The sequence below is a fragment of the Lagopus leucura genome, unplaced genomic scaffold (assembly GCF_019238085.1).
Source record: "Lagopus leucura isolate 7727_CA_CO unplaced genomic scaffold, USGS_WTPT01 Super-Scaffold_100002, whole genome shotgun sequence".
Lineage (NCBI taxonomy): Eukaryota > Metazoa > Chordata > Aves > Galliformes > Phasianidae > Lagopus > Lagopus leucura.
This window is the reverse complement of record NW_024962263.1, coordinates 69,729,217-69,756,299: the sequence shown is the minus strand read 5'-3', so window position 1 is coordinate 69,756,299 and position 27,083 is coordinate 69,729,217. Positions and strand designations below refer to the sequence as shown.

Genomic DNA, 27,083 nt, shown 5'->3' with positions numbered 1-27,083 from the left:
TAAAATAATTCCACAAATCTACATACTATAGATAAAAGTCTACCAGAATACTTACTTCTGCATGTTTTCCCATCTTCTCTCAATAGGAAACCTTCATGACACTCACAAGCATAAGAGTCATCTTTGTTAACACAAATATGCTCACAGCCATGGCTGATTGATTTGCAGATGTCCTGTCCTGGGAATTAGTTAGATATAGATACAGTTTGGAATGATAACGTGTTCAAAAGGATCAAAAGGATGTTTTCTAGTGAGAAGTGAAGAAGTGATAAATACCTTTCTTTCCTTGCCTAATACACATGCAAAAATGTTCTAAATATATATGGGTTACTCACTTCTGCATGTTTTCCCATCATCTCTCAATATGAATCCTTCACGGCACTTGCAGATGTAAGAACTGTCAGTACTAACACAAACATGCTCACAGCCATGGCTGACTGATTTGCAGACATTTTTACCTGAGAATAAATCAACAGATAAAGAACTGTGCTAGTTAAAGGCAAGATGTTTTGTCTTACAGCTTCCAGGTACTGAATATTCTTGTTCTTGCTGGTATTCTGGACTCAATTCAGCAAATCATTTACAGCACTTAAAGTTTTTATTGTAACAAAGAGTCAAATCTTTGTTCTACAATTTTTACAACCTTATTATTAAGGAAAAGTGCACTGCTTTGGTTCCAGAGTTTGTATGACTTAATGTGTCCCCATCATGCAGGTTAACGTCCTGCAGAGATTTCCAAAAGCATTTAAACTCCACATCCACATTTCAAGTAAACTTCCTGGTGAAAAACCAGGATCTTTCCATCACCGTAATTTTTACCTCCAGTAATAAACTTGTGCCCAAACCTGAAATAGTTAAGCTTTCTTTCCTTGGAGTTCAGATGGTATTTGTCATTTTTCTGTACACAAAAATTGCAAGAGCTCAGTGTATGCTTAAATGTAATGAGGAACAAATTGTATGATCCTGCTGTAGACGTTTAGAAAACTGTCAGCTGTAACTGGTTGAGCAAATGTTTCGTGAACTTTTCTGACATGTGATTTAGTTACAAATTACATTTCAAAATAAAATAAAATTACATCTACTTATTAATATTGGATAAACTAAACTTTCACTTTCCTCCCCATATCCTTTGTTTTCACATAAGGGCTGCTGCATAGACACAAAATTTCACTTGCTTTTGCAATATCAAACTTCTTTTTGAGACAAGCAAAACTTATCTCTGTTCACACGGACTAACAAAGTAGGGTGTTGATTTGATATATGTAATACAAAGCTGATAAATGCAATACAAAACTGATAATACAGAACTTTTCTTTGTCATGTCAGTGTCTGGATTACTTGATTTTTTTTTAATTCTTTTAAATGTTAATTAACAGAAGATGCTGATGGAAATCTTGGATATGATTGGCATTATAGAATACATTATGCCTGTGTTTTCCAAAGACTTTTCCACAGTTCTTCTCTGATAACTTAGCATGCACTCCAATACCAGGGAAATTTTTTTATACTTCTGTTATTCATCATAACTACATAATGTAGCCAAATGTATAATACAATTACGATATCTATTTTGCAATCAACCTTATCTCACACTGGGCAAAGGAATGAATATTCCATTAGTACTGAAGGCTCCTTTTTGCTATGTAAGTCTTCTGAAATGTTACATATTTTTGTCTTGATTTGAGAAGAAAACTATAGTTGTCTGATATAAGAATGTAAGTTGGAATCCAATGATTTTGGATCCACACCAGACACAGTTAATTTTACACATTCCAGACATTTAGGGTGTGACTCAGGTGCCTGGAAGTTTGCACTCACTGCCACTTCAGATGCCCTCAAGCATGGAAGACCTGAACATAATGCTGGCAAACGTGACACCAAAGGGAAAATTGTGAGCTTCTGGAATCCTAGAGCATGTAAAATGTCACTGGAAAGCAACATTTAAGCAATCAAATCCTTCTTACAGTCTTATTTTCTTTATATGCAATAAAAATCTAACATTGACTTGCTGAATAACTTACGTTTACATGTTTTCCCATCATTCCGAAGCCTGTATCCTTCGAAACACTGACAAGTGTAAGATTTGTCACCGTTTATACACAAATGTTCACAGCCATGATCACTCAGAGCACAATAGTCAACTCCTGCAGGAGCAATTGATGTTATTGAAATAATTAACAATTAAACCATCATTTCTAGTATTTGCAAGGCATATAAGCACCAATTCTGTCCTTTATCTGATAATATGCATATATATACCTTCAGTTAAATTTAAGAGGGCCCTGTGGTATACTTTGCATTAATTACTGTAAGTGGAGTTGAGAATGCGTAGCACAACTCAACAGAATCTGGGTCTCAGTGCTCACAGAGTGAATTACAAAAAACTGACACTTTAACAATGTTTTTATAAAAGACAGTGGCAATGACAGAGTAGGTGAGCCTTCTTCAAAGATGGTCTCTAAATGATCTGATGTAAACACGGCAGGCAGAAAATCCCTGTGGGACCTCAGAGATGTTTGGCTTAGGCTAATCGAGCTTTTGCAAAGAATTGCAAACAAGACTTATGGAATACGGTCCATTTTTTCTTCTCAAATTTCCTAAGGGTTTCTTATTTGAAGTACCAAGACATAATATTCCCACTCTGCAGGCAGACTGACTACTTTTTATAGGCTACAGACACAGTATCACACTTCTTTTATTGTCAGAGTAGAAATCTGTTTACCACTCAGGTGTTCTCCCAGCTGTCTTAAGATACCTGCGCAACTGTGTATGACACCGGTGTTGTGATTCCCAGATGTTTTCCTTTTAGGAGTGGTAAATGCTAAATGCCAATCCCTTCCACTCAGCTGCTCATTCAGGGTATCACAAAGTGCCGAAAAAACCTTTCATGATAGTCTAAAAAAAAAGGTTTCAGCAACTCATCTGGAGCTCAGCAGTAAGACATCCTATATCTAAATAAATACAAGGAGAGGGATGCATGGGCAAGAATCATTCAAAAGGTCTCCAGTGTATTGCATGGAGGGATTCTAGAAGCCACAGCGTGGTTTTAATGCTGTTGATGGGTCTCCAATTACAGTCTGGAGGAAAATGACTGAATGGAAAAAAAAAAAACAACAAAAAAACCAAAAAAAAACAACCCACATCTATTTTTACTACAAAGGAAAAACAGATTTCCCATTCACAAGTTCTTAAAAATACAGTTTGTCTATTTCTGATTTTTCAGCATTTCTTTCAGATAGCATTTGAATTATTTCTAGTAGATCCTGTCCCGATGCAGGATCAGGACCTTGCACTTGACCTCACTGAACTTCAGAAGGTTTGTGCAAGCCCACCTCCACATGGAGCCTGTCCATGTCCCTCTGGATGGCATCTCTTCCCTCACCCTGCAAGTATGTCCTCTTCTCTTTGTGAGAACAGAAACCTTTCCCATGCGGGCTGAGATCTAACATGTTTTCAGATGACTTACGTGTGCAGGTTCGTAGGTCCTCATTGATGACAAATCCTTCAGAGCACTGACAGACATAGGAGTCATCAGTATTTAGGCACAGTTGCTCACAACCGTGATTGCTTTCTGCACAGTGGTCCACTCCTATTATTTGTGTTAATAATTGAAGAAAGCACATTTTTTTTTAAGATACATACATCACAAAACTGTAGCTCATGCACAATGCTCTTACAGAGCAAGGAAAAAAGATCAGTATATATTTTTTTATTTATGCAGTATCCCCATCTATGTTAGTAAACCGAATTAATCAACAACACCTAAGTGAAATGAATACAGCAACTCCACAAAGCAAACAACAAACTTGGTAAAGCACAGATTTCCCTTGCCAAACTAACACAGAGTAGAGTCTCAAGGCTCTGCCGGGTATTACCCACAGGATCACACTTTCCTTCTTTAAAAGGCAAGACTCTCTTTTGTTCACCATAAAATTGTCTCCGAGAGAAAGGGAGTGTATTAACATCTACCATTTATTTGTTTTTCCTATTTTTATTCCGATTCTAACTAAGATAAAATCGAATATTTTTTGAATCTTGTATGAAACAGACAGCACAAGGTGTAGGCTGAGATACGTGCACTTGCAAATGTACCATGTCATCTGCTGACTCTGTAAGTAGAGCAAAAGCACATTTGAGGAAAAAAAACTTTACAGCGAACTTTCTCATAACATTTTATTCCTGACTTCTCAATGACTATTTTTAGTTGTATAGGCTCAAATCACGTTAGCTTAACTTGATCAAATGTAGCAGAGTTCCTTCAGGCATGCACAGTCTCACATGTTTCTATTTGCAAATCATTCACAGATGTGACCAGACACGTCTGTAGCTGTCTACATAAAAAACAACAACAAAAAAGCAACAAACCTACACTTCATGTCAATTAACTTCATTTTAAATATTGACATCTATTTGTTTATTTAGCTAGGCAATGATGTTGCAGGACTGCAATGAGTCAGTCCCGATTTCCCATTATACATAAATAGAGATACATTGGCTTAAACAAGTGAAGCTGAGGTGAAAGTTTTTACTAGTTTAAGCAAGTTCCAGCTGGAACATTCTCCTTATTCCAAGGACTTACATCATCATGAAGAGGCTTGTGTAACTTCTTGGATCACATTAAAAATGTCCAAAAAAAAAAGAGCCGTTTGGCGCCATCTTTTACAATACAAACACCTACACTAATGTGAATTTTAACATTTAAATGCTTTGGTTTCTTATGCAGAATCTTTTAACACATGCTTTCAAGACAGCTGCCTATTTGCAGGTTTTAGAAAATAGCATAAATGCACATTTCTTCACCATGTATGTTGCATTACATTTTATTTCTTTTTTCAACAATTCTAAGAAGGATGATAAGGGGAAGGGAGAGGGAAAGATCTATATGACTAACAAAAAAAGACAACCAGTGTCTTATGATACATTTATTTTTAGATATTCAACTTGTGATTGCCTAAAAACATAATTCTTAAAATGTTTTCAGCTCTTGCAACACGTCCAAGTTTCCTTAAATATAGCCTTATCACAAACAGTTTATTTAAAAATAATACTCTCTGGCCTATAAACTATTTTTTAACTTAATTGACAGCATTCCTTTGGCAATATATGTCAATAGTACATAAGACAAAAATGCTACCCATATTTTAGCTGATATGCAAAATAGTTCTCTGAAAAAAAAAAGTATTTTCTGAAAAGCAGGTGACAGCAAGTGGGCAGTGGTGTTGGTGTTCTCTGGTGCAGCGCTGGTCCTTCAGTGACATTCTTATTAACAGAGGACATTTTATCAAACAGATTGATGAAAGTGTAAACATATGTAAGAAAGAAGTTTCTGTGCATCTCTATTCTATCTCCATTCTATGCATCTCTCTAACATATGTTAGTTTTGCGTGTGCTGCAGTTTAAACAGCATGGCTGAACAACTTTTCCCATTTATTAGGACTGGAGAAGATGACGCTTTAGTTCCGTGTTAAATCTGGGATCTTACTACAGCATTACTAGAGCTCGCTTGTGGCTGACTTTATAGAAACACAGGTTTGCATAACTCAGAAAGATCTCAGAAAGGACTCAGGGGCATTTTCTCATTCTATTCATACCTCACCCCACTGCAGTAACAGCTGCTGCAGTTCATGAGATGCTCACTTCTACATGTATTGTGGTCACGTCACAGGACATATCCAAGATGACATTTGCACATAAATGACTCTCCTGAATTAACACATTCATGTTCACAGTCATGCTGACCTAACTCACAGATATTTACATACAGAGAGAGAAAAATGATTAAGAATTCAAACCAGCCAGGAAGGTTTCTTAAGTACAACAGCTTGGAAAGAACATTTAAGGAAAAAACACTTTCCTTAAATGGTACCAGATTCTATGATCTGCACAACTTTTAAAGCTGTGTACATCTGATAATGACTTGAGGATCTAAGAGCTGTCTCTGAATACTTGGCTAGGCAAGACTGAGCTTAGACTTTATGCTCTTGCTCCAGCAGTCATTAGAATCTATGCCCTCTGGTGGAGGAGGAATGTCTGGTTATACATAATGGGTTTTTTTCCCTGATGTTATGAAGAGGGCAAAAGATTTACAGCCAAATTCAAAAAACCCTAAAGTTAAGGAAAAGTAAAGTACCCCAGTTTGTCCTTAATTCTCAATTAAATCCTAGGCTATAAGAATTTGAGACGATACAGTCCTTTTGCTCCTATGCTCACCAAGACACAGCCATTCTGTAAAAATCTGGATGTATTGAAACACCATATAAATATTAAAAGTGAGAACAGCATGGATTGCTGTACAAACAGCACTGTATCGACAATCATAGAATCACAGAGTGTCCTGGGTTGAAAACATCCTGCGGTTTAAAACCTACTGCTTAAAATCTGCTGTGTGCAGGGTTACCAACCACCAGACCAGGCTGCCCAGAGCCACATCCAGCCTGGCCTTGAATGACTCCAGGGATGGGCATCCTTGGGCAACCTGTTCCAGTGCGTCACAACCCTCTATGTGAAAATGCTTCTTAGAGATGCTTCTTAGAAAGCATCTCTAACTTCTTAGAGATGCTTCTTAGAAAGCATCTCTAAGACTTTAGAGATGCTTCTTAGAAAGCATCTCTAAGACTGAAAGTAAACAGTTTCAAAAATACATACAAGTTATAAGAGTCAAGAGACAATAATTGTATTGCTCTAACCAAGCTTCCTATTCATAGAATATCAGCAGTAAAATCCCTCCCCTTCCCCACTCCCCCCAGGACTGTGTCACCAGATCAAGCTAGTTCTTTTATTGACAGCATTACACTGAAAACCTGTGTGACTCTGAATCCCTGCTTGGAAAGAGCTGTAACACAAAAAGTATTTGTGAAGTAAATAATATGTATAATTGGTTTATAATCCCAACATTACTGAGGCTGTTTATACAGTTTGAAGGAAACTGTATGGAGTTTCATGTTTGATTTTAAGTTGCTTTTCATAACTACATTACAATCTATTACTTACTCACTGCTAATGAGGTAAATTTATTCTTGGCTAAAACAACACTGGAAAGCAAGATGAAATTAAAAATAAAACCAAAAACTAAAGAAGACTGTTTATGTAACTATAAGACAAAACAACAAAGTTTTAAAAAGAGTAATAAACTTCTTGGTCTTGAGCTGATATTGGTTCCTTTATTACTCCTCAAGTTTTACCCAATCTCTTAAAAAATGTTTAATACACAACCTACTCTACAAAGCAGCAAACTGGGTATCTTTCTGATAGGAATGAATGGCTCAGATAAAATTTGAGTTTATAAAGAAAGATTTGTTTCAAACTTTATTATAGAGAAAGCTTTCACCCTTTCAGAAAGAAGAGCATTCACATAAGGTTTAAGAAATGAAAGCAGATGAACTTCACTATGTCCAAAAGATTACTCACTTTTGCATGTTTTCTTATCTGGATTAAGTCTAAACCCTTCTTGGCATCGACAGAAATAGGAATCATCTGTATTAACACATTCCTGTTCACAGCCATGGTCCTGAAGAGCACAGTAGTTTGGCCCTAAGTGGGAAGAACTCAGGTCATTGATAAATATAATTTCCCAGAAGTAGGCTAGGTAAAAACCACTTACCTAATTTTTCGTTCTTTAGGTACTTTTTTTTTCCATATGCACCATTTGTAACTTATTGTAACATACTGTTTCAAATTGTGAAAATAACATGTTCACCATCTAAAATGTCTGCTGATTTTGGGTATGCCAGATATACATACTTACATGAATTCTTGAAAAACACATGCACTACATGCAGTACAGAAATCAGAAAATCAAATATTTCTTAACATTTCGTGGCTCAGTCCTACACACTATCTCATCAGAACTGCCTTTTGATTTTACTCAGAGGAAGTTTGATATGATCTGTTACGTACTTACAAATTATTATTCCCAGAGATAATTAGCTTCCTGGAGAAAGAACTGTTCTTTTCTTGTATGTGTGGTGATCTAACGCAATTGAGCCTTTACACGTGTTGAAAGCATTCACCAATAAACCAAGCAGTAGCAGTGCCACAAATCCCCTTGTTAATTCAGTAGCTAGGAATTACCTCTGCCTTCCTCACCAACAGTCTGAGTTTACCGCTCTCTTCACACAGAGTAGTCTGCCAGTGTTGGCAGGAGTCCCCTAATGAGCTGTGCTCCTTTTATTTCATTCTGAAAAAACTGGAGTAAACCTCAGAAAAAATTTGTAAGACATGCATGACTGTGTGATAACATTTACATTTTCAAACTTTTCTTTGAAGCTATGAGCACTGAAGCTTACTTTCAATTTGTGAAAGAAAAAACAGGATTCTAAGAAAATCACAAGCTCTTGGGAGCTGCAGCCATTGGCCCTGGCCTGTTTACTGATACTGTGATCTGGTCTACCAAGGGGGTGGTGGAAAAGACAACTGATCTGATTATCAGGTCAGTGTCTATCACGGATGAAAATTCAGAGACTAAGAGAGATCCCTGATTACAGTTTATGATGCTAGAATAAGACTTTCAAAAAGTTTGAAAAGCTTGGCTCAAAGGACACCGTGACGGACCATTTGTTACATCTTTACTTACTAATGTTCGTTTGCTGTGGATTTTTTTCCCCCCAAACCAGCTTGTTATTTATTTTCAATGCTTCTAAGAGTTCATCTGCATTTCGCCCAATGCATTTGGAGCCCAAGATAATATTGGAAAGCGTTAGGGTCCTTAAAGGAACAGCCTATCACAGTACACCATGTATCACAGTACACCTACACAGTACACTGCTGGTGTCACTAGGACTATGACACTAGCTGAGTAGCACCTGTGATGGAAAGTCCCTTGGGATTTATGGTGAATGTGATCTTGAATTCAAGACATCAATGTAAATCACTGCAAATAAAGAAAACTTCACATTGGAACACACAAGTGAAGCACAGCAAGCAGAAATTACTATCGCTCCTCCTCTCAACACTGGTGAGGTCGCATTGATGTACATTGCTCTGGAACAGTACTTCCCCACACAGTTAAAGGCAGTAAATGCAAGAGGGCTCAACAAAAGCCTACTAGCATTGTCCAGGGCATTCTGCACATGACCTGTTCAGAGCACTTCAGGATTCTGATCTTACCTAGCCTGGTGAAGTGGAAGACTATGTCATTACAAAGGTAGTGGATCTAAACCTTTCTTGGTAGCGTCAGATGATAAAACAAGGATCACTGACTTGGGTGATTCAGGTTTGGCATGGGAAAAAGTTCTTCACTGGAAAGACAGACCAGCAGTGAAACTGGCTGCACAGACAGGTTGTGGATTCTCTATTGGAGCTTTCTGAGATTCAATTAGACAAAACTATAGTTGACCTCATCTTGTGGCAGCTCCACTTTAAAGAAAAGGCTGAAATAGATGACTTCCAGAGATTTTGTCCAACCAACATTTGAAAGCTTTAATGCTTGTAACACAAAAACAGCAGCACATGATCAGACTAAAGATCTATATAGCCCAGTGTCCCATCTCCACCAATAATTAAAGCAGAGGACAGAAATAGGATGAGTGGGAAATACTACTTTCACAGAACATTCTTTCAGCTTCCAGAGTCTATAGCTCATCAAGTTAAATAGGTTAAAACAATTAATAGGATCAGACAATAAGCTACAAACAACTCAAGACATAAAATATTATGTAAAAGATGCAGTTTGAAAGTCTTTGATCAATTCAAATTGGAAGAGAAAACACCGATTAAAATTCCTGATCTTAAATTGAAGGAATTTGCAAGAATTTTTGCCTGGGCAGTGGAATGCACTTACACTATACTAGATTTCCAAAACATGGATATGGAAGTATAAGAGAATTCAGCCAGCTCTTAGCTGACAGATATTTGACAAATGGGCTTCTTCATACAAACTACAAGCAACATGAACTGATTCCAAGTATAATCTGTCCCTTGGGGATGAAGTAAATTCATCTCTCTGAATTCTCTGATTGTTTATCTAGAAATCAGGTGTCTGGTCTGGCAAAACATGCAGCTCCCTATACAGTCAAGGAAAATACAGTAGAGGTATGACACCTTCTGGAAGTATGTCTCTTTTTCAGGATCATGAGGTCAGATGTACAGTTTGAATTAGACATTTTCTTTCTAAATATTAAGTGAAACAGGTATCAAGCTTAATGCCCAGAGCAATCTTCTCTTAAGATAAAGATGCCCTCTGTAAAAACACAGAAATACAGTGCTATATTTAGGATTTTTTTTTTTTTTTTTTTGAGAAAAAATAGTTCTTCTCATTATTAGATAACAGGCTAAATTTATCACTGGTGTCAGCAATTCCACTCACCTAAAAACTAATGAGGTTTTTCTAGCTATAAATGCAAAATAAGGTATAGTTACCATGGTCTGTCTTTACAAGAAAAAAAGTCAATTAGGACTGTATATCAAGGCTTTCCCTTCATACTTCCTGAAGTTCATTATTACATTAAACTCTATGGAGAACTAAGAGAAGCCTTGGCAAGAGTATTTTCTGGTCTGTATGTTTGCTTTCACTTTATATCTCTTCCAATACTGGTAACTTTGGAACTTGTTGGTCCAGTGCCAATTAAATTTGAGAAACGAGCAAACCTCTGAAGTTATTATAGCCTGGTAGAAACATGGAAGCTTTGTAGAATCATAGAATCATAGAATCACCAAGGTTGGAAAAGCCTTTCAAGATCATCCAGTCCAACCGTTCACCTATTCCCAGTAGCTCCCACAGCTACTAGAGGCACAGCTAGTAGAGGCTGCTCATATTCTCAGAGATACCTCTGGCATAAGGTATCAAAGAACACACTATGGAAGAAAATCCATAGGAAAATAGGCTGCAATGTCTCTTCTGATGTGGAACTATTCACTCTGTTTAATTTTAGCAGCCAAGATGATTACAAATCCTCTTGTACAGTCTTATTCACCTAGGTAGGGAGATGATACTCTAAATGAAAAATCTGGATAATCAAAGAGACTATGCAAGACAAGCTCAAACTATTGGAACAGGAGCCTGTTCATAGAAGGGGCCTCTACATCTACATCCTCTCCATAAAAACAAACTAATGCTCAAAACAGCTTTATTAACTTTTATGACATTTGGCTTCAAGGGCACTCTATCATTTTCTATACCCGACATACTATTCAGTGTTCCCAGGAACAATGAGAACTAGAAAGAAGGAGTACATACTGTTCATAATTAAACCTTATAATAACTTACTTCTGCAAGTTCTTTTGTCTGGATTTAAAATGAACCCTGGGTGGCATCTACAGTAATAAGAGTCCTCTGTGTTAACACATTCATGTTGGCAACCTTGATTATCCACAGCACAGTAGTCTACAACTGAAAAAGAACAAGAGTAACATTTATAATTAGAAATACAGAATCAGAACTATTATACATACAAATTATATACTAGTTACACACAGTAGCTACAAGAGAAGGAAAAGCTGACATAATTTTTGTCCAAAAGAGCCTTTCTGCAAAAAGCAGCGCACTTCAAATTAGATTTCACGAGTCCCACATTATTTCTCCTACTTTCTGAACATTTATCAACTCTGTCAGGAACTTTCTCACTGTGTTTTCTCAAATCTGGAAACCATGCCTCGCTCATTAGCTCTGTCCAGATCTTCATACTGTAGACCAGGAAGTTACAGAATTTATTTTATTTAGTTTTGTCTTCTGTATGTCCAGATCCAGCCCTGGTATTGCTCTGGTTTTCTTTAATTCCTTCCTAGCTCTATTAGTTATCAAGACCTGTCCCAGCAGCCTGAATACATGAGAGACTGATAGCAATACCTTCTACTTTGCTCCAGAATCATCCTGTAAAATCAGGCACAACTATGAAGCCTGAGAGCTTCAGCTGATTTTCACTGCTATTTTGCTTATACAATGCCATTTGTGGGAAAGAAATAAAACACTGTTATTCTAGTCACATATTTTTAAAGTCTGGTCATGTATTACACAAATGCGTATTTGCAAGATAGACTGCCAAAAGGGTATTAATGTAATACTTCAGAGTTTACTCAGACACACTCATATGAAAGCACTAAGGAAGTAAAATTAATTGTGTTTAATTTTGTTTTTTGCTTTATTTCTTTACAGGTTAAGCTGCTTCCTTACACTGAAGGCCCTAGAAGAAATCAAAGACAACTCACAAAGCAGGTGTCCTGCCCCCAAAAGCTGCCAGGCCCACTTCAGGCAAGTTTATTCAACTCTTAATGTATCTAACACAGATGTTTATTGAGACAGTTTCCCCATCTTTGCCAACTGAGTAATATTTTTTATGACTCTATACTCTATGCTGCTGACCCTCCCAAACTACTTCTAAGAGTCAGTAGTTTGTTTTAATTAAATAATTTTTTTCTCTGTAATAGGCTTCTCTCTGCAAACAATGCACACTCAGGTATACTAAGATACTGAAGGTCATCTAGTCAGGAAAGTAAATAACCTAGTTAGTTACCTAGAAAGAGCTTCTTTTAAGCCTCTGGAATACTTGAGCTGAATTAAGCCAAATTAGATTACTTACTGGCTACCATGTGAAAACATTTTCCTGGCAAGTAGCTTCCTGTTTCCACACCAAATAGCATCATATAAAAACATATTTGCTGAGTATCTACTACAAGGATCTAAAGTGTTATATAATTAGTCAGATTTCCTCTTAAATTCTAACCAAATGCACATTTTCAAGTGTTTTAGAAGACACATTAGCAAATAAGTACACAAAAAAATACATAATCTTTTTTCTATACATCATCATCCCTAAGAAGCAGTCCATATAAATCACTTCCACTTTGCATTTAAACTTCAGTAAACATGCAGTTCTGCCAAAATACCTGTAACTGCCCAACTAATGATTAGGAAGTTGAGAGGTCAAAATAGGTCAACTAGTCTTAGAATCCTTCATGAGCAACACTGTTTTGGAGATGCATATTTATCTTTCCACTCCCTCCCTGAGCCCTTATTCCACACAGGCTTGGCCTTGCAGAGTGGCATTATTAATCTGCCTACAATTTAATTTCACTTTCAGCTTCACATTTCATTTTGGTAGCCCTTGCTTAGAAGTGAAACTTGCCAACAGGCTGTCAATCAGCAAGTAAGCTGCCAGTGAACTTACATCTTCCTTAAAAAAATTGGGAAGAATTATAAACTTACATATCATATACTGAAGCACTGTAACCTACTGTAAATATACAAAATCTATAAAAGACCAATGCAGAATGATATTCTCCTCATTTTTGTTAAGTCTTACTATTTTCTCATTTCTGTACTGTCAAGATATTGAAACCAGAATGTTAACGCTTAATGTTAACCATGACTGCTTCAATATAATCTTTTTCTTAAAAGAATGACAGTAGTATTTTGCACAAGCAAGCAATGAATCCAGTTGTCATTTCCCCTGATTTGCTCCACCATGTTTTTCTTGCTTAGAAGTAGTTACCAAGACTGTGAGAGCCGTCTTTCGCTTCCAGTTACCAGTTCTGCACTCTGGCTGCTCATGTTGTCCTCTCTGGTCTGCAGGCAGCACAGATCACCCTTCTCTGCTATTGCTGTATCACTACTAATGTCTACATAGGTTTTTAGTCTTAAGAGAATGAAATATGTTAGGAAAAAGGGTGGAATAAACCCCAGGAAGAAATGGTAACGTTAAGTTAGAAGAATGAAAAATAAAGTGAGGAAGGAGAAAAGGAGACTAATGGAAGACCAGTTAACGCCTAGAAACAAGCGAAAAAATGTGTCAGTGCCAGGACTGCAGACAGGTGCCAGCAGCCAAATCACTGCCAGGTGAAGAGAGCCCGAGCCCAACAGCTGCAGCAGCATTGCAGACAGTCCACTGGTGCCAGGAAAGACAGCAACACCAAGAAGATGGAGAGAGTGGGACTAATACTGAGAAGACTGCCTGCTCAGCAGCATAATGGAGAAAGTAGGGCTCATCTCCACCATACTAGAACTGACAGGATTTTGGTCATATAAAAGACAGCTAACTGAAAAGCTGCTTAAAAAGGCAGACGATGCTGCTCTACTAGCCACAATTACTGCTGAAAATACTGCTTAATCTACACATTTTTCACAAATTTGCATGTCCATTCAGTGGCCGCTTTAAATGGATGCACTGTAATCTCCTGTTGTGAGATTTTATTTACTTATTGCCATCCAGGTAAATGTCTGACAGCTTTGTGGATAAAACAATTAACATGGCCTTTGGTCCTTAAATAGAAAAATTAGCCCCTCAGAGAACAGGAAAAGAACAAAATAGTAGTAACAGCTCATGGCACTAAGTACGAATATATCAGATGAAAATATATGGTAAAAAGAACCACGGATACAAGAACCTGCCAAGAGAAGTCATGAATTTTCATGTTATCTTTCATGTTATTCTAACTCAAAAAAAAAAAAATTAAAACCTCCTTTTTGTGTCCCAAGTGAAATGCAAGTGGAATTTTCAATTTCGTACATAAATTGTATCTATTTTGCACCTCAAAATAGGATTATTCTGCAAGATAATCACTCTATGAAAGTAATAAAAGAGAGACTGTATTACATTAGAGTTCTTAAAAAAGCCAAACAAACAAGAAAGTGTAAATTGTTGGAAGCTGGTTTTCCTGGTAATTTGTGGTGGCCTATGGCAAAACTTGGGGCCAAGCATTCAACTTGGATTTACTTCCATGGAAACTCAGCATGTGCTTGAAATTAAGCACGAATTTAAGTGCTTGCCTGAAGAGAATACCTAACAAATTAAACATTTTTTCTTTAAAGACTCTCTAGGTTATTATGTATGAGTGTGTGCTTGTGTGCATGAGTGTGAGTGCATGCATTTGATTCTAGAAGATAATATTTTCCTGAAATGTGTGGGATGTATGAGAAGGGTGACAGCCTAACTAGAACATTTGAAAAATATTTACTGTGTATTAATGAGGAAGAAGTAAGAAGTGAGATACATGTACGGTAATAATGTTTTCCTTGAAAAATTGTTATATTACATATCACGTCAGTACAATGTTGGTCACCTGCATGGATATACAGTAAAACATTACGTACATAGTTCCAAGTCAATAGTGTTACTTGCTGTGTGAAATTATAGGCAAAGGCTTAAAAACATGCCAACATACATTCTTCTATCTTTATCACTCGTGAGAGAGGAGAGCTTCCCATCATTATCAGGTCTAAACTGGTCATTACTTTACATTCGACCTCTTTGGTTTGTTTCAAGAGATAAACACAAATGGCTAAGCTCATACTCACCAACACAATTCTTTCCATCTGCATCAAGCTCATACCCTTCATAACACTGACAGACATAAGACCCAGGCGTGTTCACACAAATGTGCTCACAGTTATGCTTCTCCACAGCACACAGGTCTTGAGCTACAAGGCAGAATGGCACAAATATGAAGTTCTTCGACCTTCTATATTGCACAGGTTGACTATAGATTGAAAATAAATTTCAGGAAGCTATGAAGAGCTCTTTAGAATTGAGCTCATTTTAGCACAGAACATGCCAATATTCTGTCAAAGAAAATGAAAATGAAAAGATTCATGAACATTTAATTTCTGAGTTTTATCATTTTTCTGTTTCATGCAAAATACAAGTTACCCCTCCCAACAACAAGTCTCAGTAGCAAAATTACTACAGCAAACAAGGTCAGTTCAGTTCCTGGTGTAATGAAGCACAATTGTCTGCCTTTAACACAGACCAAAAAGAGTGGCTTTCTGAGAATCCCAAGTTTCCCCAGTGAAATCCCTGGAAGGCAGAGTACTTTGTGTTGCTCAGGATCAGGCCTGGAAACTGCTCAACACATAATTATAATTTACAGCTACAAAAAAAAAACCACGTTCTGGAACATGTTTAAGGACATTAGCCAAACAAATACTAATTTTATTTTATAGCTCTCTGCTTCATATCATGTGGCATGATGAACAGCATAAACAGTAATTTAACTCTCTTGTTCCAATATAAACATCCAAAAATAAGTAATTTTTTTCAGTCATATATGCTCTTTTGTACTATTTTGTGTATTAACATAAGATTTGAGTGTAACTACAGAAGAATGAAAGATATGAAACTAAACAAGCAGTGCAATGAGTATAGAACAGCCATTATCTGCCATAGCCACTTTTCTCTAGAAAAGTTAGACCAGATTTGGTGAAAGGAGCAAAAAAGAGGTTTTCATCCTTGCATGAATACAAAACCACCTCAATGATTTCCATCTTTTGCATGGATGCAAAACCATCTAAATAAAAAAAAAACATCACAAATGCAAGAACATTTTATGTTGAGCAAAGGAACATTTTTTTCCGGATTTTGTTCTGGAAGATAGGTGAGTTGAACTTTTTTTTTTTTCCTTTCGTGTGGAATGCAACAAATCACAAATACAGCACTTTTTTTTCTTTCATAGAATCATGGAATCACAAGGTTGGGAAGGACCTACAAGACCATCTAGTGCAACTGTTCTCCCACTACCACTGCTACCACAAGCACTAAACCATCTCCCGTAGCTCCTCATCCAGACGCCTCTTGAACACTGCCAGGGATGGCGACTCCACCACCTCCCTGGGCAGCCATTCCAGTGCCTGACCATTCTCTGAGAAAAAAAAAGAGAGAAAATGTTTTTCCTTATGTCTAACCTAAATCTCCTCTGGTACAACTTGTGGCCATTTCCTCGGGTCCTGTTTGTGGCCTAGGAAAAGAGGCCAAACCCCTCCTCATCACAGCCTCACTTCAGGAAGTTGTAGACGAGGTCTCTCCTGAGCCTCCTCTTCTCCAGACTGAACAATCCCAGCTCCCTCAGACACCCCTCGTAAGACTCCAGACCCCTCACCAGTTTCAAAGTACTTCTCTGGACACATTCCAGGGCCTCAATGTCCTTCTTGTAGTGAGAGACCCAAAACTGAACACAGTACTCAATGTGTGGCCTCACTACTGCTGAATACAGGGGGAAGGACTTCCACGCAGAACTGAAATGCATTAAGTAACAAAACTACCATCCACTCAAAAGAGGAATGCCCTTCTTCAGCCTGGAGCAAAGCTGTTAATTCACTGCTGATTTAAGTCATTTGGCTAAGGGCTTGTAAGAACTGAACAGTTACATGCTGTACTCTCACAACATAAAAAAGAGTTCCAAAAGTTGAAAAGAATATATATTTATGTTCACACAGTTCATTTTTTATTCACTGTTTAATTTAGTAAGTATTAAAATATACATGTGAGGAAACTGTTCACGAACGAGCTAAGAAGTACACTCAAAACTTAGATAAATATATCTGTTTTATGTTGATCATGTACTGCACTAAACATCAATATAATGCAGATTTATTTTACTTAGAGGTCAAGTGAAGAACATGTTGTCCCTGTGCATGGGTGAAAAATAACTTCAAAAGTAACATGGTCACAGACTTCGGGTTCTTCTATCACTACTGCTCAGCATCATTCCAAAAACAAGCAGCCCAGTTTCTCCAGCTTTGGTCCCCTTTACTCATGAATTCTGTTATTTCTCTGAGCTTTTATACTGTTTTAATTAATATAAACTATTTATATGATTTATAGTCTAATCTTAGATTTTGAGTGCGATTGTCAAAACTAGTTTATAGTTCGGTAATGTAGAACAATAGGCTACAAATACATGGAATGACTTGTGTCCCTTTCATATTTAGCAAACTTAGATCTACTACCATCTGGTTGATGATCAAAACAAGTACATAGTCGAGCATATCATGTGTGATAGATAAATAGGGAAAACTGTGTCATAACAAATTTTTTTTAAAATGAATAGTAAAGCAGTGAATTGTAAAAGTTGTATAAAAGCAACACATGCTACCATGCATAGGCCATCAGGAGGAAAACTCCATATCATTCCAAAACTGTCTTAAAAATTAATCTGTAATTCGCAGCAGTGCAGTGAGCATAAGCTGAACTACTGGCTAATGAAAACAATGAAAATATAACACAATACAACAGAAGACACAATAAACTATTTTTCATACTCGCAATTAAAATTTTTTCTATTTTGTACCCTTAGTTGAACCAAATTTATTTTCCAGTTTTAGCAGTATTATTCTCTGAATTCAATTGTCTAAACTGATGTTAGGGGTGAGGACGGAAAAAAATGTGTAAGAAGAAATTTTAAGAAAGGAGAGATTTTGTATTTTAAGTAAATTCCAGAACAATGATGAAAGAAATAGATACAAAACTCCTAAATGAGAAGAACTTTAAAAGGGGAAAAACGGGAAGAAGTAGTTAGGGAAGATTACTGAAATATGATTGAAGAGTTGGAGCCTTCATTTGGGATTCCAACCACTCATTTTGGAAGTACAAATACATGGAAGAATAGAGAATAGGCTGTCTAAAAACTGTTCTTGTCACTATTCTTGTTTGGCTCAGCTGCTAAACCAAGCAATAATTAGGAAATATTTCAGATTACATTTAATTTTTTTGCTTCTTCTTAAAGAAGCAAAAGCCGGAATAAACATACAAATAAATGTTGAATAAATTGTGGAAAACACAAAACATAATTCAGACAGCTGTGTATGACATATATCTACATTTTATAAGGGATGCTGGTGAGAAGGGCAAATAAAACAATGATTCCTCAAACTAGCTCATCCCCTGGCTCAACACTATAATAGGTGAACAATTCAAAAGCAATTTCCTCCTACAACCCAAAGAATCTGAACTTGTCTCCATACACCAGCAAAATTCACCATACAATTTCAGCACTGACATCTTCTGGACCCCGTATCTAGTTGCTGAGGCTCTGACTAAAACTGTGTCCCACTACAGATGTAAAAGTCTAATAGTCAATCTGCGGAGTCCTCTCAGACACTGACATATTCCCATTGTTTCAGTCATCACAAAGGAGACAAAGAACCCCTTAATTCCAAACTACTTAAGATGTTGAGATACAAGGGCAGGATCTGAGCTTGCATCCTTCCCCTCATCTCTAAATCATGTATTGTGAGGGGGACATCCTTTGCCCTCACCATGATGGCTTTCTCATCTCTTTCAAATGACATTTTTCAAAATAATTCTTGCAACTAAAATCGGTTTGGCAAATCTGCTTTGAATCCATGGAGTTCTGTGGGGTAAGGAACTGCATTTTTAGCAAGTGTATTTTTCACAAGTGATAAAACTTATTACCTCACAATTAATTCAAAATAATTGTGGATAGAGAAATAAATTTGGCACGTCTTTCTCATGTAATCTGCTGTTAATTATGAGGATGCAAGACAAAATGGACAAAAGAAATACTACTTACAAAGATCACAATTAAACTGTAATATGTTACTATGAATTATACAGTTAAAGCCAATTGCTTAAAAGCAAACAATTTTTTATAGAACAAATGAGAGCACAAGGACTTTTGAAACTCTCTTCTGAAAGATTTTAAGGTTGTATTTCCTGCAGAGTTTATAAAGTTTTCCAGAATGGCAAGTTACGTCCCAGTTTTGTAGTATGTGGTTTATTGTCCCTTACTGTGCCACTCAGGAAAAGCAACCAGTATCTAGACAGGTTACTAAATTAGTTGTGATCATTTAATACGAGATGATGAAACAGTTCTTTCTTTGATCGTTGCTTCATTCTTGAACTTATTACATCAATAAACTCAAATGCAACTTTATGTAGCTACAGTGCACTAATGCTTGATACTTAGCTTGAAGTATTTGACAAAGGTTTGCAAGAACTTCATTAAAAAAAAACACACAAAATACTACTTCACCTTTTTAGACTCTTTGTGATTACCTATAATTACACAATGAGTTCAGATCTTCTTTATGAACCCAACTCAAACCACTGACATTAAGTGCTTTTGAGTGGCACAAGAAAGAATAGTTTAGAAAGATAACATACTGCTGCAAGTCTTCTGGTCAGCGTTCAGGATGTAACCTTGTTTACATCTGCATACATAGGAGCCTGGGGTATTTATGCAGAAATGATCACAGCGATGCTCAGCTATATTGCACATATGGGGCACTGAAAGAAAAAAGTAAGAAGTTATTAATGACTGGACTTGTTTATTTGTTGTTACAAATGGTTTAAAATACTTTACTGAAGTCATTTAAAAAACCTGAGTTAAATTTCAACAGTCAAGACAAAAATGGAAGCTTAAGCCTACAGTTGAGTATAGAAAAAACCCTTACCAAACAGAATTATACTTTTATTTGTAATAAAAATAGGACTTTATATATAATCTGTCTGGTTGACAATGGCGACATCATTTTGGACATTACTTATGAAGAGCATTTGAAATTACTTATGGAAGAGAGATATAAACAACAAAAAATTACAATAGAGCATCTGGAAACACTAATTACTTATTGGTTCCATGAAAACAATGAAACAGGCACCACATTCAAATTTAGAAATAAGTGTAATTTAATTACAAATTGTTCTAGAGAACATTTAATTTCCTGAATGAAGTACCCTACAGCTCAACACTAAGAAAGAATGATTGATTGGAAAAAAAATACCTGATGAAGAATCTTGTTTGCCAGTTTATCAATTTTGAGGAATGTCTGGACAAGATATGACTACAGTGAAGCCAAGCATCTCTGAAACTCAATAAGAGGAAGCTGAGCTGAGCTACACTCTAGAGTATAACTGTTCCTGAGCCTATTTTTTTTTAATCTGCTCATATTTTATGTCTCTAATAGCAAATAGTAAAATGCAACAGACTGTGACAGGAAGAAAAAAAAAGCAGGTCTATTCTGCCAAATTCATTACCTAGCTATTATTTTTTCCCATATCAGATTTTCTGTGGGGAAGTAATGAATCTCATTGACTTTTTTCTTCCACTGTTGGTATGTCATTCCTATAATATACAGGTGAATTGTTCTCAGAGAATAATGTGTGGAAAATAATCTGCTTTTTTCTCAAGGACAATTAGGGACCGATGTGCTCATTATACTGCTAGGCTGGCAAACATCAAATTTATGGAATAGATATTCAACAGTAATTTTCTAGCAGCCACCATAAAAGCCTAATAAATAACTTCACATGTAATAGGCATGGAACATCTGCGGAAAAAAAAATAGTGTTTTTACAATACATACTATTTATTGAGTCTTTGGAACAGTTACCAAAGTTATGCATTTATTGCTAATACAGAAACCACAATTCCCAAATCTCTTAAACAGCTTATTTGAACTCATTGTCTGCCATAACAAAACAAGTGATTTTATCTTTGTGAATGCACACCTGCTGGTATTACTGGTCTATTCATTCTTCTGTCTTTCTAAAAGTAAAGTTCATGATCTCTGATGCTTTCTAAACATAAGTTTCATCCTGGCTATATTTCACTAGTTTGCAACATCAGGTACAGTTTGTTATGACCAAAGAGGCACTTAAAATATGACAAAAACATAAAAATGTCAACAGTTTACATATAAAAAAATCTCACCATATTAATCCATAATATTCCTCCAAGAATAATCCTCCAAAAACATTCAGACCTCCACTATCAAATCTTATACAGTGGAGGAAAAAAAAAAAAAAGCATCCCGAGCAACTGAGTTCATTCTGAGAATATATCGCTGCTACTTGTTACCAACTTCACATATCAATTATTTTTTTTTTTCTGTGCTGAAATAGGCTGTTGTATGCTCAACTTCTGCCTGACTTCTTGTAGGAACTGTCTGGTGGACAAAATAAGAGACTGAAATAATAGAAAGAATTGTATGGTTTTGGAATTTGAATGTGAGCCTTCTGAATTAGGTTTTATCCCCACCTTTGCCACAGGTTCCCTATTTGACTTTAGACAAGTCAATAATATCAGTATCTTCAAGGACACATCAATGTTCACACACTGTGCTTTCAGCTAGAAGTACTTGCAACTAGATTTGCAAGAATGCAGGGCTCTCAGCTGCAAGTAATGGGTGTAGAGTTGTGGCTGATATACTCCATCATGCTAAAAGTGCTCCAGAAAATCAGACCATTGAGTGCACTTAAAGTTTTATAGTGGACAATGCTGACAGTTTTAGCCCTGATTCTGTGGTTTTGTTCCTCAAGCATAAAATAAGGATGACACCACACTCTATGTTAGGAGGATAAAAAAGACTACTTGCTTCTGACTGCTCCAGCCCAACTTCTTTGTCTTTCTCGCTTTTCTTCTATTTAATCTCCATCTGTTTTCCTGGATTCTATCTCTAATTCCATTTCCTTTCTAAGTTTTCATCTCATCTCACTCCTCTTGCTTCTGATTTCCCAAGACATTGCTTCTTCCTAATTTACCTTGCTGACTGGCAATAGAAAGAGGTCCATGGGATGCCCTGGCCTGAACTATTGTATCTGGCACCACTGAACCTTTAGAAGCCAGATGCAGAAACCACAGGGAAAGCCCGCACAGTTTAAATGGATTCTTCTGAGAATTTAATTGCTAAGGACTGGGAAATCCCTGATAGGGTAACTATGGCTAATTCATTTTACTTTTTACCTTGCCCACACAGCTTCATCATTTGGCAAAATTATTCTCTTAACTTCATAAGAACCATTAATACATAGACATAAGGACAGTCCAAACACAACTGAAGAGTCCAGTTCTTTTCCCAAGGCATAAAGCCTAGCAGATTGCGACCATAGGGGTGCCTTGAATTGATTCAGGAAAGAACCAAGGTGTCCAAGGTACAATTTTCTCTTAACAGCAAGTTGAATCTAGTCAGCAGTGTGTCCCAGCAGCCTAAAGGGCCAACTGTACCCTGCAGTGCAACAGCCAAGCACTGCCAGCAGGCGAGGGGAGGACTTGTTCCACTCTGCTCTGTGCTGTGCAGCCTCATCTCGAGCACTGGGCATGGATTTGAGCACCAAGATACAAAAAGGACATAAAACCAATAGAGAGCACCCAAAGGAGAGCAGTGAAGATAGGGAAGGCAAGACATACAAGGAGCGCTGAGGTCCCTTGGTCTGTGCAGCCCACAGCACCTCGAGGAGCTGAAGAGAGGCCTGATGGCAGCTGCAGCTCCTCACAGGGAGCAGAGGGGCAGCGACAGGGCCTGAGGGAACGGCATGGAGCTGCGTCAGGGGAGGGGCGGGTTAAATGGTGGGAAAAGATTCTTCACCAGAGGGAGGTGGACACTGAAACAGGCTTCCCAGGGCAGCAGGGCCGGTCCTGAGCTGCTGGAGTTCATGAAATGTCTGGACAACACTCTCCTTTTAGTCAAACGTTTGAACTCTGGGTGGAGCTGTGTGAAGCAAAGAGATGGACTTCACAGTCCTTGTGCGTTCCTTCCAACTTGGGGTATTCTATGATTCTATGAAATTCAGCAAGCTGAACGCTCTTCACAGCCCACACTCAACAAAACATTACAGATCCTATCTAACATGATGTAGTCCTTTAAGTTGAAATCCACAGAATGCTGGCACCTTAAGTTCTTTGTTGAACTTGGATTTGTAAGTGGTTGTTTTGTATCTCACCTTCAGCTCTTGAAACAGCAAATGTTGTGGAGGCATTCCCTTAGAAAGGGAGGCAGCAGCAATCCTTGTGACCTCCATACTCCTCCATCTGCAGGGTGAATGGTTTTATTGAGGATCACGTCTATTTGGATTAAAGGTGATCTACAAAACTTTAATACATTTACTGGGCACTGCTTAGTCAGGAAAAAAAAAAAGGAATAAATAGTACTTGTACTGGATTTGTTTCTAAAATGCTATTAAAAATCCAATAAAATTGAATTTTATATCATTTGCTATCTGTTCCATTTAAGCTCTCAATTCATGCTTAGTTTGCTTTCTTTGTTGTTTTTTTAAATGTACATTATGCCAGAAAATAATATGGCAAGTTAAAAACAGGAAAAAAAATCAATGATGTGATGATTGTCTGTGATGGTGTCTTGTGCTGATGCAGTTCAGCTGGAGCTCTGTTGCTCTTTGAAACAATTCTGGAAAATACCACGTAATGAAAATTCTCCAGGCTATCTTGACAATAAGCCTCAGTTCTTTCCTGGCAAAAGCATCCCTAGAGATGATTGAGCATTCAATATCATCATGTATTCATTTTCTGGACTCTGCTGTAAATACTTCACTTTCATGCCAAATCTCTATGAAGATCCTTCAAACTTATCTCAGGAAAAACTAAAATTATATTGAGTACCCAGACTGGAGTAAAATAAGTGATGCATGACACTGTATTTGTAAAGGGTATTTTTTTTATCTGGGAATTGCAGATGGAAATGATTTCTCTATTGTAAATTAATATCCATTAAGATATTATTTACTTTATGGAATGAATGAAAATCATGGTAACAGCTTTTCCTAATTTCTTGTATTTAAAATGGATAGAATACAAATACTATAACATAATTGTACAGTTACGCCTCTTCCAGTCACAAGGCATTCTACAAGATAATTGTTTGTATTTAGTTAATACAGATTTGGGTGAGGAATACCACAGAATCTTTTTAATAGCCAACAACCAATAGTAACTTTTATCAGTCTGAAGTTTCACTACTAAAGGAAATCACTTTTAAAATCAGTAAATTAAACAACTTATCTAAAACAGAAGTGAATAGGAAAATCATGTATGTATGTTTGCCTTGCTGCTTACGATCACTAGGAATAATATTTTATGGCACTGAGCAGTAGAATGAGCTTTTCCCCATATGTATAATTGTTGTTCTGAATACTGTTGAGCTAGTTTCCCTTTTTTTTCCAATGTACATTTTCTAACAGATTAGGTTCCATATTAAAAAAAAAACTAATGACAATACATGACTTTTTTTTTTTCCCTTTTACTTTCATCTATGCATTCAAACCAATATATAAAAACCTTACCACAAAGTTTAGTCTGGAAGACGGAGGTCAGCGTTTCAATCTGACTGAAATTAGCAACTAGAAAGATGTGCTCTTCGTGTGGCTCACTCCCAATGGACTTGAGTGTGTTCATATCCACTCTTCCCACTCCAATGGCGAAAATCAGAATTCCAGAGTTGCGAGCTTTAGCAGCAATTTCTGCCACCGGATCCTGTGGTCTCCCATCTGTCACTATCATGATAATGCGAGGCACATTTTGGTTCAAAGGTCGAGCCCCTTCTGACTCTGAAAACGCAATGTTCACAGCATACTGGATAGCCAGTCCGGTCATGGTGCCGGTCGCCAGGTGCATCATTCTCCTCACTGCTCTCTCAATCTCCTGTTTCCTTCTGAACGTCTTCAGTGAGAACTCATGTTTGACAGTGCTGCCATACTGAATCAGGCCTACTCGAGTGGCATCAGGACTGATGTCCAGGAACTGCAAGATTGTTAAAATGAACTCTTTCACTTTTTCAAAGTCATACGGACGTACACTGCGAGAGCTATCAATGATGAAGACAAGGTCCAGACGTTTGTTGTTGCAAGTATTTTCTAGAAGACAAAATGAAACAAAAATACAAGAATTTTCAAATGCAGATCGGATTGCTTTGACCTGAAGTGTCAAAAATTGTCCCTCTCTACTCTGCCCTTATGAGGCTCCATCTGAAGTAGTACAGGTCTGGAGGCCCTAGCACTGGAAAGATACTGAGTTTTTCAGGAGGGCCCAGAGGAGGGCCAGAAAGATGATCATAGGGCTGGCACACCTCTCCTATGAAAACAGGCTGAGAGAGCTGGGCTCGTACACTGGAGAAAAAGCTACGAGGAGACCTCATGATGGCCCTCCAATATTTAAAGGGGCATTATAAACAAGAGGGAAATCAACTTTTTACATGGGTAGATAACAATAGGACAAGGGGAAAGGGTTTTAAACTACAGGAGGGAAGATTTATGTTAGATGTCAGGGGGAAGTATTTCACTGAGAGGGTGGTGAGGTGCTGAAATACACTGCCCAGAAATGTTGTGGATGCCCCATCCCTAGAGGTGTTCAAAGCCAGGTGGGGTCCTGGGCAACCCAATCAAGTATTTGACCTAGCAGTTGGCAACCTGCAGCCAGGGGGTTGGAACCTGATAATCCTTGAGGTCTCTTCCAACACAAGTCATTCTATGATTCTGGGAAAGATGCTAAGTTAATACCCTGCCAGGAGTTGGAAAGATACAGGAAAAAAAAAAACAGGAAATGCTATAACTAATGCTACTTGGGTAATCCAAATGTGGTTTCTGGTTAATGACAGTATCTGCCTGTTACATGATCAGTAGATTAGTGTTTTGTGAGATTAATGCTCAGGATGGGCAATGTTGAGATTTTGAACGCATACCCCACACACGATGGAAATCCTCTCTGAATAACATATTTACTATTTTAGTGGGCTGCACCTTAATGCTTTTTGTTGTAGGGCCTGAGAATTCAGAAATCCTAATCAGATAACAGGTAGTACTAGTCTTCCTTTCAAACAAGGAAACAGCCACAGAGAAATACAGGTCAAAAGTATCTGCTAATTGGAGTGACTGAGATACAAAGGAACTGATTTTTCATGGAACTTGGCATTAAAGAGCACTTTGCATGTACAAAGTACAGCTCTCAGTGACGTCAACTGCAGCTGTGAGCGCTCAGCACTTCTGCAAATCATACCCCATGATTTCAAACACATAATTAATGGCCATCTGGGAAAAGTGTAGTCTACTGGACTAGCTCAGCGTCACACAGAAATTCTGGGGCTGCATGAGAGATAAAATCCACTTTTCTACAATGGCATTCATTTTGGAAAAAGAGACCGCCCATACACTTCCTGTCATTTTCTCTTTCAGTTGTCAACATTGCCTTTTTTTCTTTTTTCCAAGAGCCAGAAATACCACAGTGTATGGCTGTATCTGAAAACTGCATAGGCAGTCAGACCAAACTATCACAGGTAGCAACAATCATGGCTGCCTTCTGGGCATGCTACAAGCTTTCAAAAGCCCCGGGTACACTCAATGACTCCTGCTCAGATTCCAGTGCAGTCACACGCACATGAGAACAGATAAGGATTAACCATTTGCTCATTTTGCAGAAAGTCAGCACAGGTAGGCTTGAAGCAAGCAGGGGGATATGAGCTCTGAACCTTGCTACAGAAGGCTGTGTATGGTAAAAGTTCAAAAGGAATGTGAAGGACTTAATAGGATGCCGGTGATGAGAAATCAACTGAAGTTTAATAGAACAATTAAAGGTAGCAAGAATCCTCATCGAACTACAGAAGAAGTCTCCCCTCGCTTAGCTGAGATAAC

At 37.4% G+C, this 27,083-nt stretch overlaps 1 protein-coding gene across 6 annotated transcripts in view; it reads right to left on the bottom strand.

The window, feature by feature from the left end:
- MATN2 (matrilin 2) overlaps positions 1 to 27,083 on the bottom strand; it is a 65,989-nt gene that overhangs the window by 17,122 nt on the left and 21,784 nt on the right. For 5 of the 6 annotated variants that reach the window (XM_042869769.1, XM_042869768.1, XM_042869770.1 and 2 more), the window contains exons 3-11: positions 24,744 to 25,313; positions 19,830 to 19,952; positions 15,227 to 15,349; positions 11,204 to 11,326; positions 7,408 to 7,530; positions 3,467 to 3,589; positions 2,022 to 2,144; positions 336 to 458; positions 56 to 178 (exon numbers count right to left, since the gene is read on the bottom strand). In XM_042869769.1, the coding sequence (XP_042725703.1) occupies positions 56 to 178; positions 336 to 458; positions 2,022 to 2,144; positions 3,467 to 3,589; positions 7,408 to 7,530; positions 11,204 to 11,326; positions 15,227 to 15,349; positions 19,830 to 19,952; positions 24,744 to 25,313 (1,554 nt within the window). The remainder of the gene's footprint in view (positions 1 to 55; positions 179 to 335; positions 459 to 2,021; positions 2,145 to 3,466; positions 3,590 to 7,407; positions 7,531 to 11,203; positions 11,327 to 15,226; positions 15,350 to 19,829; positions 19,953 to 24,743; positions 25,314 to 27,083) is intronic. The other variant, XM_042869773.1, reaches the window with a different exon arrangement.